This window comes from Rhamphochromis sp. 'chilingali' (assembly GCF_963969265.1).
Source record: "Rhamphochromis sp. 'chilingali' genome assembly, chromosome: 13".
Lineage (NCBI taxonomy): Eukaryota > Metazoa > Chordata > Actinopteri > Cichliformes > Cichlidae > Rhamphochromis > Rhamphochromis sp. 'chilingali'.
In genome coordinates this window covers 22377084-22388397 of record NC_137940.1, presented here as the reverse complement: position 1 = coordinate 22388397, position 11314 = coordinate 22377084, and the positions used below count along the sequence as shown (strand labels likewise).

Here is an 11314-nt window from a genome sequence, read left to right as displayed (position 1 = left end):
AAATAAAATAAAATAAAAAAAAAATAAAAGTGAAAAAGCTTCATTTGTAATGCGTTACGGTCAGTGATGACCTTGGAGGCATTTAAACATCTCCACAGGAGGTAATACTGCAGCTCAGATGTCCATCTCAAACTGGTTGTCATCTGTTGGGGGAAAAAAAAAAAAAGAAGCACAAAACAAAACAGTTGAGATTAAAAACAGTGAGGTTTGATAATCTGCCATCACCTTATTTGTGCGGTTGCAGCCACACCTTAACCGACAATGGCGACGAGAACAAACTAGCTCTTATCACTGCAAAGGAAACCATCAAGGGGGCAAAAAACACACGGACACACCAAGGACATAGAACATAAAAACAAGACCCACGGCACGTCTTGGGTGTTTTTACCCACACAAAGAAGGAGACAAGTAGGCAGGGGTCACGTGTAATCCTCATGGTCTTCAGTTTGACAGGAGGAATGGAGGAGGGCAGATTGATAGCTGCATGTACTTCAGTCAATAACAAATGACTAAACTGTGAACCCAACCTTTGGTCACATGGCCACAATAAGCCCCACTAGAGGATTTGTTGCCAAAATAAGGAACTTTATCTCTAGCAAGTCACAATATTCTAATTGGAAATCAATAATAATAATAATAATAATAAGTCAAGTTGTTTACCAAAAGACATTAAACTTTAAAAAAAAAAAAAAAAAAGTGGAAATATGATGCTTTTCCTCAGCCTGTGACATTATGATCTGAATCTTTGGCTGTGTTTGTACAAGTAATCGCAGTGAGTCACAAGCTCAGGCTTAACACTCGTCTAAATGCTCATTCCTTGAGTTGTTTTATTCTCCTTGCCCAGAAAACAATATCCTGAACATATGATCATCTCACACAACTTTCTGACTTCTATCCATGAGGGGCCGCCAATCAAAAGACAGCTAAAATGGTTCTAAAGAGAGGAACAACATCTATGCAGTTTAAGATAACCAGATTTTGAACTGTTAATCGTGCAAAGTCACTTTGTCAGACATGATTGTTTACCAATAAACTGCTGGCCTCTTTTTAATAAAAAGGTAAACAGCTAACAAACAGTTCAGCTGCAGAGTTGAGGACTGCAAGAACAGCAGGCTGTATGCATATGATGGTTAAGGCTGGACACGCTGGCTTAATCAGCATTTCGACTTAATCATAAAACAGTCAGTGGAGCCTTCTTTGTATCAGTTAGAAAAATCTGAGAGGGGAGGATGATTTAATGTCAATTGCGACACCCCCCCCCCCCCCCCCCACACACACACACACACACACACACACACTTTTCTCAGGGGTTAGGAAAAAGACAGGAATCAAAAACTGTTTTACTTAAGAACAGGTTCCATTTCATGGGCTCATATGCCTTGAAGCTTATTAATCCCTTTTATCAGTGTTGGCATGCCCCCCACCACCCTAACCCAACAGCTGCACATTGCAAAACAAATTATTGAACTATTTGTTTTGGGCACCTCAGTCACATGCAAAGCTTTTTTCCCCTCCCAGTATTTATCCTGAGTGTTCAGATTGATAAAATTGTGTTGGCTGACATCACTCTCACAAATAAAGGGAACAATAAGGATTCTGAACTTTCAGGAGACTCAATATATATCAAGTAAAATTCCACATTACAAGTTGTGGTGACACAAATGAATCTTATATGTACAAGACATTTACCTGCAATGTCTTTCTCTTCCTCTTCTTCCTCCTCTTTGAGATCCTGCAACTTCCCCGTGGAGTGTGTGGCTGGTACAGTTACCCCTGGGATTTGGGGAAGACAGCATGGGGGGGTCCGAGCAAGAGGAGAGTTTCGACAATCCAAGAGGAACTTTCTGTCATAGATGATGCGGGTGCCTATTTTGTTTTAGGAGGGGGTGGGGGTTAAAATCGAAACAAAGAGTCAAACAACAGAACAAAGGCTGGACTTCTGCAAGCTCAAACTGCAGCCTAGTTATTACTCAAGCCCCTTTGCAGTGATCTAAGGTGCACATCTGGAGATTTGGACAATATTATTCTGTATTGGAAGAGATTTAAGTGGGGAAAGGGTTGTGTGCACACAATGTTTAGAGCCGTCACAGTAATTCTAGGAATTCCAAGAAATCAAACCACAAAACATTCTCACTTTGAAGCAAGATGCTTTCAGATTAAAGCCACATGTTTCATATTTTGATTCAGCAGAAAGCTGTTACATATACAGCAGTCATTAAATGCTTATGAATTAACCTAAAAGTACTTATTTTTCTTTTCAAAATGGAGTTTGTACCGTCTACAAGGAAAAACACGTTGAAAAACAGTTACGGCAATTCATCCTAGACAAAGGGAAGCAAAGCAGAGGGAAATGGGGCAGGGGAAGGGGGCTGGAATGCAACCTATAGTGAAAGCAGCGACTGCGCCATGCAGCTACATGTGACAAAGGGTTAGGGTTAGCAACACAAGCATCGACCTGATAGGGTGTGCAAAATTTAATGTGTCACTATACAAAGTTTAACTCAAGTCAAAACTCAGTAGCGACATCCTGTCACGTGTCCTTTGGCATCCATTTTTAGGCCTTTTTCTTGAAATGTTTACATTCCCCCATGCATTACACATTTCATCCCCTCCCCCTTCAAAATGTACAGAATGTTCTCTACTGTTCCTCAAATGCAGAACAGAGAGAAGCAGGGATAGGACGGCCTCCCGCTCCTCCACCACTGCGAAGGCCAATCACTCTGCATTTCTGGCAGCCGGACACATACACCCTAAAAGTCACGAGTTAAGACTGGGCGTGTTGTGTTTGAGACAACAATCAGTAAGTTTGACGCTGCAACAAGTCACCGATCAGACCACCGTGTTTTCGTTTGTCACAGGGGGCAGTGTTGTTATAAGCCTTACCGATACAAGTTTAACTACAGAACTTAAACAATATGTATGTAGTTATACATGTATAAAAAAAGAAAAGAAAACACAATTTAGGAAAAAACAAAACACCGACGTTAGAGTATTAACCAACTCGATGCAGGTAAAGCACACTCGTGAACATACGGGGCTGTGGCCTGCTGTGAGCATGCTCTTAATCTACAAACGAGGCAGGGGCCCCATCTTTGCCCGCTTTTTGGTCTCGAGCAAGTGCGAGGGCTGTTTTTATTGACGTTAGGGGAAACTAATATTACATCAGACACTTATGTTGTCGCGTGCAGCCTCTCGCGAGAGATGACGCGTGACCGTTTGGACGTAGGCACAAACCATTAGTTTCCAGCAAAAGTCGAACTTTTCGAGGGTTTTCCCCTTTTTCTTTCCTGTTGAGTTCTGAAAACATAAATTGATAACACAAAAACACAACACAGTGCAGTTTTTCTTACCTCCAGGCGTGGTGGAGAACAGGGTACCCCCGGGTGTTTGGCTGTAACAGTCTGGTAGCTGGGACCAGTCCTTCAGGGTAAGCACCCTGGTGGGGATAGGACGGCTTTTAACTTGATTTGCGTCGACCGACATGCTAATTTTGGCCTAACTACTGCTTCAAAAAGTGCTAGCGACTTTCTTTGTTTCTTTAGCCCCGAAACTCGTAAATACAAGTTTCCCCACAGCTTTCCTCACGGACAAAACTACGTAAGATACCGTAAAGTTTTACAAGTTTCACTTGCAAACTAAGAGTTAAAGCAAGCTCAAAGTTTTAAGGTCTGTCACGACAACCAGCTTCCAAACGCTGCTACACTCTGCATTCGTGGTACCCAAGTCTGCAGCAGCCAGCCGTCATGTTTTTGTGCAGTAGCTACCAGGCACGTGGGACAGCGTGTATTGGGTACGAATGTTTATTCCCAAACGACAGTCCGCGAGGGCGGTGACAATGAGTAAAGAGAGCGTTGTATTCTACTCTCTATCACTGTCAGTTTACCCCGTGGGGGAAATAGTGGGAATTGTATTATTACCAATGAATAACATTAGTTTCTCTTTGTAAACGAATGGTATTAAAATAGCCGTATACTGGATAGAAATAACACGAGTTCCCGCGAGAATACCTAGACAGGGGTCATCTGGTTCACAAACCACGCATCCACCTCGTGGTTGTCAATCACTTGGCAACACTGCCCCCTACATGTGTGTCAGTGTGTTAGTACCATGCCTTCATGTTTAGAGGAGAAGCACCGTGTGCACGTCTCTCACGTGGCAGCTCCAGATCTCTGATCAATAACAGCAGCACCGTCTATACGGGTTACAGTCATCTCTGTTTTATTATAAGTTTTCTTTAATCAGGAAATGCTTTATTACTCTCCAACATTTCATTTATCCAAACATTTCCTATATATAGGTTTATATGGAGATATATTTACCCGTTTCAGTGTTTTGGAACAAAGTGTGCACGTCTCGCACGAATCAGCAGAGCTCTGATCAATTCCTGCAGTAAGTATCAATAAGGGTTACGCGATTTACTTTTTCTGTAATCGGGAGATACATTAGATGCATATAGTTATACATTTGTCTATTTACTCACTTGTGTTGCTTGCGTTTTATTTTATTACATTTATGAATAATAAAGATTCTCTTGGAGTGGATTAAATCAGCAAATAGAGAAGCAAAACAGATTTCCCATTGGTCTAGAAATTTCTAGCCTTTGGTCAGTTAGTCTTGTTATTATAAACATAAACAGATACATAAATAAACATGTATTTCCAATAGAATATGTACACAAAAGAGATAATTAAAGTTGGCATTAAATCGGTTTAATCAGGACTCCTTTAAAGTGACATATTTGTTTGTAGTTTTATTTGACAGATTGACCTGCCTTTTGGTTTTATTTTATTTGTTTTAAAAAAAATTCTCCTACTTTTCAGCCACTTGAGGGCGACATTGACGTTAACACAAGGAACACTTTAAAAAAAATTAAAAATCTTTCTCATAATAACCGCCTGTTTCCTGGGATCTCCTCCACGCTCTTGAGTCTGTGCTGGGAGACACAGCAAACCTTCTGGCAATGGTATTTATTGATGTGCCGCACTGGAGGAGTTGGACTATCTGTGCGACCTTTGTAGGGTCCAGGTTTGGTTTGTCTCATTGTTGCTGCTCTTAATTTCATTAACACCAAAGCAGCTGAACCTCATTAACCCCATCTGCTACTTCACTGACCACTTGAGGGCGACATTGACATGAACAATTTGTTCATATTAAATGTGTGTGGAACTTTTCAATGACTAGTCTGGGTGTTTTAACTAGTGATGGGCAGATGAAGCTTCATGAAGCACTGAAGCTTTTCATCCAATTGGTTCACCCCAGCGCAAAGCGTCTTGAAGCTTCATTTGCTCTAGTAGGACATCTACTGGACGTAAAAATATTAGTTAGCATGAATTTGAAGAGAGTGGCATTTTGCACATAGCCTGTAAATGTCAACAACAAAAGGAGTGTGTAAAACATGTATATTGTAGTGATGGCAGTATACTGTGTATATTTATACTGGCAGTATGGAAAATGATTATTTGGAAATGCTTAAAATGGAAATGATCATTTACTGTGAGGTGAGGTGTGGTTGGAGTATGGACAGTGGTTGTGCTTTTGTAACGTTGAGGTATGGACAGCTACAGACTGAGGCCTCAGTCCTGCCTGTTCACATTTTATTCAGTAAAAACTAAAATTTCACTGCTTTTATGACCTTTTTAGTGGGGAGAACATAGCTAGGATTTAATGATTTAACAAATCTTTTAAATCCTTTGTCCTCCACAATGCTAAATGGCTGGGAGTCCTCAATCACCATGCTAACCAGGTCTTCATCTATTTGAGATTGTCTTTATTGTCTTTCCTCAGGAGAACAAAGCACAAATATAAATATCACACACGTAACTTATTACAGTTGTATAATATTGTTATATCATTTAGTAACATTACTGCATGCTATATTATCATTGCATTTGATGGCTCACCTGGTCTTGCCCCACAATCGGTGTTCCCCTTATTCTCATGCAAAGCTCTGTAGTGCCTAAGCATGGATGAGGTGTTGTTGTTATATCCCAGCTCCCTGGCACATAGCAAACACTTCACCTTGTACAAAAGGCAAGACAGCTTAACATAAATTGTATTGCACCATCAGTATCATGACAATACATCTTCTGTAGAAATTTACCTTGTTGGGAGGAATTAGATCAAAATGTTCCCACACAGGGGAGGACATCCTCCTCTTCTTAGCTGGCGCTATTCTCTCCTGACTTTCTCTCCTCACTCTCATAAACCTCCAAACTGTCTCCAAACTCTCACTAACCGCAACTCTCCATCAAACACCCACATTTTGAATGAAGTCTGAGGGGTTTATATCTCTGTCATAGCTCGCGGCAAAGTTCGAACCACTTCCTGAACCAGTCACGTGGTACAGCCGGGCAGCGAGGCTTCGGACGTCTCATTTTCAGCTCCTCCCATAAATGAAGCAAGCCTCGATACGCGCATCGCGGAAACGCCCCCTCCATTACTCGACACAAGCTTTGAAGCCTCGATACAGAATGTCACATCACTAGTTTTAACTATAAAAAGTTTAGTGCTACTCCAGTATTGCATTGATGCTTAAAATAAACGTCCTAGGAATAAGGTTTAACTTCATATTAATTTTAGGATGTCAAATTAATTTGACCACATTAATGAAGTGACCCCAGCAGCAATTTGATTAAATCAGTTTTAGAGATTGTGTTTGAATGTTTAAGGGAAAAGCTACGGAGATTTTTACGCTTTTGAAATCCAGCTTTCATCTGTGACCTGCAGAGGATGGCCTGAACCAGTTTATCTCTGGGCACTTGTTACTTTAAGGTTTTTGTCACAAAGAAACTGGGGCTTTGTGTGGTGTCAGTGAACCGACAATAAACTCATTAACTGACTTTGAGTTTGTGAATTAACATTACACAAACTTCCCTGACAACACATACTAACTATTAGGTTAGCATTCTATGATTCATGGGTTACACACATGGAACTCATGTTTGCATAACACATCCTTCTAATCCAGGTACCAAGGAGAACAGGAATGACAAGATTATGGTTTGCATAAACCTCCAAGGTATATGCGCTTTCCAGTACGCTTTTTCATTCATTCTTGCGAAACACTACAGAAAGGTGCAGCTCATGATTTCCAGACCTTATCATAAGGGAGGATTGCTCAGAATCTTCTGTTTACATCATACTTGTAGCCCCCCACAGCTGAGCGGTGGTGGTAACAGCCTGACTCATGTGTGCCGTAGGGTTCTGGTAGAATGGTGTTTTGGAAGTATCATTTCCAAAGCCTTCGCAAGGAACTACAAGCAGGAACGTGGTGCATTCTCATTGGTGCAACTGCTTAGATGCAGAGATGTCAAACTCCAGTCCTTGAGGGCCAGTATCCTGAATCTTTAACATGTGTCCCTGCTCCAACACACCTGAATAACATTAGTAGATCGTTAGCAAGACACTATAGGTCTTGACTGCATGCTGAGGTGGCAACCACTAATCCTACTCAAGTAAATTTAAATACATTTTGTGTTTGGAAAAATGTACTTTTAAAAGTACTTTTATTGCACCATGTTCATTCATTCATTAGCTGCTGTAACATGAATCAAATGGCTGAACTGCTAACGACCTACTAAATTTATTCAGGTGTGTTGCAGCAGGGACACATCTAAAAGTTAAAGGATACTGGCCCTTGAGGACTGGAGCTTGACACCTGTGGCTTGGAGGAACAAAAGAGTCAAACACAAAAGTATATCTTAAATCACGTCTTAAAACCCACTTTTATTCCTTGGCTTTTAACCTCAGTGAGATTTAGTTTCTCTTTTAATTGAAGTAGTTATTTAATTAATGATTTCACTCTTCTTTTATTTGTGTTTTATTTATATCTTATGTAATTTTATTTTACAGTTCCAATGTACAGCACTTTGTGTCAGCTGTGGTTGTTTTAAAGTGCTTTATAAATAAAGTTGATGATGATGGTGATGATGAAGAAAAATCCCAAAGAGCTAGACATTCTTGTAATTTTGTAAAGTGTTTTTAAACAAAAGTTCTTCAGGTTTTCTTTCACATTATCTGCTTTTTCAATTTTTTTTCATTTTCAGTCCAATTCTTTTATCTGACCATTTTCAAATGAATAATTTCTATTTAAGACACTCAACACTGACCTGTAACTTATCTAAGCATAGAGCATCAAAGTTAATACAGTCTAACAGATATCTTGTCATTCACAAACAGCTATTAGCTGAAAACCTTGCATATGTTGACCTTAGAAAATTTGAGGAAACTGGAAAGGTAGAGGACAAAAGAAGAAGTGGCACGCTCCAACTGAAAAAAACGACAGTAGATGAGCAGTACCTGAAAGTCATGTCCTTGGTGGATAAAAAGCAAAAATAAATAAATAAATAAATCAACCTGGAGGGATCCGTGTGCAAAGTCTGAATGCTCTGATATGCCAAATTTTGTCAACTCAGTGATTTTACAATAGAATGTGGTGATAAAGATGATGACTCTTACCTAAGTTGTTGTATTGTTATTGTGGATGAGTGCTCCCCTGCACTGAATTAAAAAAAAAAAAATCCAGCATCCCTTGTTTTCACAGCTGACTTGTGCCTCAGTGATGGAATATTTATTTGCTTTAAAAGAGTTTTCTCTTTTTCTCTCTCTCTCTTTTTTTTTTTTTACATCACAGAGTGATATGCCATTGTGCTGTCATTGTTTTTCTTGGATTTACTTCTCCAACCTTGGAGAAGTACCTTGGAGTACACATTGACAATAAACTGGACTGGGCTAAAAACACCACAGCACTTTACAGGAAGGGCCAGAGTCGTCTCTATTTTTTGAGGCTACTGAGGTCCTTCAACATCTGCCAGAAAATGCTCAGGATTTTCTATGAGTCTGTTGTGGCCAGTGCGAGCTGGGGGAGCAGGCTGAGGGTAGCAGATGCCAACAGACTCAATAAACTAATCTGTAATGTTGTGGGGATGGAGCTGGACTCCCTCAAGGTGGTGTCGGAGAGGCGGATGCTGTCCAAGATAAAGACAATGTTGGATAACACCTCCCACCCACTCCATGACATGCTGGTCAGTCACAGGAGCACGTTCAGTGAGAGACTGAGATTACCGAAAAGCACCACTGAACGACACAGGAAATCTTTCCTGCCTGTGGCCATCTCCCTGTACAACGCATCCACTTAACACACTGGTTACTGCTACAACTACACATGTTTCTTTTTCAGCTATTTGTTAATGAGTGACTTAAATATATATATATATATATATATATATATATATATATATATATATATATATACATATATATATATATATATATATATACATATATATATATATATATATATATATATATATATATATACATATATATATATATATATATATATATATATATATATATATATATATATATATATATATATATATATAATAGTACAATATATATATATATATATTGTACTATTGTTAGTTAGCGTATTGTCTGTCTTGTTAATGTTGGTTTATGTTGGTTTATAATGGAGCACTGTAACAAAAAAATAATTTCCCCCAGGGATCAATAAAGTATTCTGATTCTGATTCTGAACTCCTACAGTTTTGAGGTTTTCTGAATCCATTCCATGTTTCATAGCTAAACTCACTCCAGCTCTTTCAGATTGGCACAGGTGATTTTAAATAATCTTGTTCAGGCTAAGGACTCCATAGTCCAGTAATCAGCAATCAGTCTATGCTGTATCTACGTACCTATTTATCCATCAATCTATTTAAATTCAAATTCAAATTTTATTTGTCACACACACAACCATACACAGTATGACATGAGGTGAAATGCTTGTAGCTGTGCAATGCAATGCCTGACCATTAAATGACAGTGATTTTACAGTATTTACAATTTACAGGTTATTACAAAATTTACAGATTTAACTTAGAAATTTACAGTAAAAATGTGCAAATAGCAGAAATAGAGATTATAAATTATAGGAAGTGTGCATGAAGAAAAAACAGAGTGCGTGTGGTGATGTGATGTGTGTGAGAGTCCAGTCTTATAGTGATGTGATGTGTGTGGGAGAGTCCAGACCTACACCTGGTTCAGGACCCAAATAGCCTGGGGGAAGAAGCTCCTCCTCATTCTCTCTGTTTTGGCCTTAAGGGAGCGGAAGCGCTTCCCAGACCTCAACAGTGAGAAGAGTCCATTGTTGGGATGGGAGAGGTCCATCATAATCTTCCTAGCTTTGGTCTTGCACCGCTTGGTGTAGACGGACAGCAGGTCAGGGAGCTCTGATTGAATGATGCGTTCGGCCGAGCGCACCACTCTTTGCATATCTCGTCTGTCCTGCTTGGTGCTGTTCCCAAACCAGGTGCAGATGTTTCCCGTCAGGATGCTCTCGATGGTGCAGGAGTAAAAGTTCTTGAGCACCTTCAGTGGCAGATGGAAGTCTCTAAGTCTTCTGAGGAAGAAGAGACGCTGACGAGCTTTCTTAACCAGGGTGTTGATGTGACAGGACCATGACAAGTCCCGAGTGATGTGGACACCCAGGTATCGGAAATTGTCCACTTCCTCCACTGGCGTGCCACAGATGATGGGGGGCTTGTAATTCCTCGCCTGCTTTGTAGTGAAGTCCACGATCAGCTCCTTAGTCTTGCTGACGTTTAGGAGGAGGTTATTCTCCTGGCACCAGGTCTCCAGGTTCCTAATCTCCTCCAGGTAGGCCGTCTCAATGTTGTCGGAGATCAGGCCCACAACAACAGTGTCGTCAGCAAACTTGACAATGGAGGTGGTGTCTGATGTGGCTACACAGTCATAAGTGTACAGTGAGTACAGCAGGGGGCTTAAAACACAGCCCTGAGGCACTCCAGTGCTGAGTGAGATGGAGGGGGAGACTTGTTTTCCCACCCTCACTGATTGGGGTCTGTCTGTGAGGAAGTTGAGGATCCACTGACACAGTGATGAGCTGAGTCCTAGATCCGTCAACTTGGTGAAAAGCTTAGAGGGAATTATTGTGTTGAATGCTGAACTGTAGTCCACGAACAGCATCCTAACATAATTCCTTCTGCCAGTGTCCAGGTGACTCAGGGATGTGTGGAGCAGGTGACATATGGCATCGTCTGTGGAACGATTAGTCCGGTAAGCAAACTGAAATGAGTCGATGGTGGCAGGAAGTGAAGAAGTGATGTGATCTCTCATCAGTCTTTCAAAACACTTCATTACAATTGAAGTCAGTGCTACTGGACGGTAGTCATTGTGGCAAGCGGGCTGTTGTTTCTTTGGAACAGGGACAATGATGGACTGTTTGAAGCACGTGGGAACCATTGCTTGGGCCAGGGAAAGGTTGAAGATCTCCGTGAACACCGGTGCTAGC

The 11314-nt window shown here is 40.6% G+C and overlaps 1 protein-coding gene across 1 annotated transcript; it reads right to left on the bottom strand.

Annotated features, from left to right (window-relative positions):
* On the bottom strand, positions 1-3736 carry eif4ebp3l (eukaryotic translation initiation factor 4E binding protein 3, like). Its single transcript, XM_080901102.1, has 3 exons — positions 3351-3736; positions 1690-1866; positions 1-143 (listed from the first exon to the last, which is right to left on the bottom strand). Exons 1-3 carry the CDS (start codon positions 3481-3483, stop codon positions 115-117), a joined length of 339 nt encoding a protein of 112 aa, XP_080757228.1. The 5' UTR covers positions 3484-3736; the 3' UTR covers positions 1-114.
* Positions 3737-11314: the final 7578 nt, after the last annotated feature.

Bases quoted from the DNA above. Each gene is read 5' to 3' on its own strand.
- eif4ebp3l (XM_080901102.1), bottom strand. From the start codon at position 3,483: ATGTCGGTCGACGCAAATCAAGTTAAAAGCCGTCCTATCCCCACCAGG. The intron at 1,867-3,350 runs GTAAGAAAAACT...AAAACAAAATAG, and splicing joins GTTCTCCACCACGCCTGGAG to GCACCCGCATCATCTATGAC. The intron at 144-1,689 runs GTAAATGTCTTG...TTCCCCCAACAG, and splicing joins GGAAGAGAAAGACATTGCAG to ATGACAACCAGTTTGAGATG.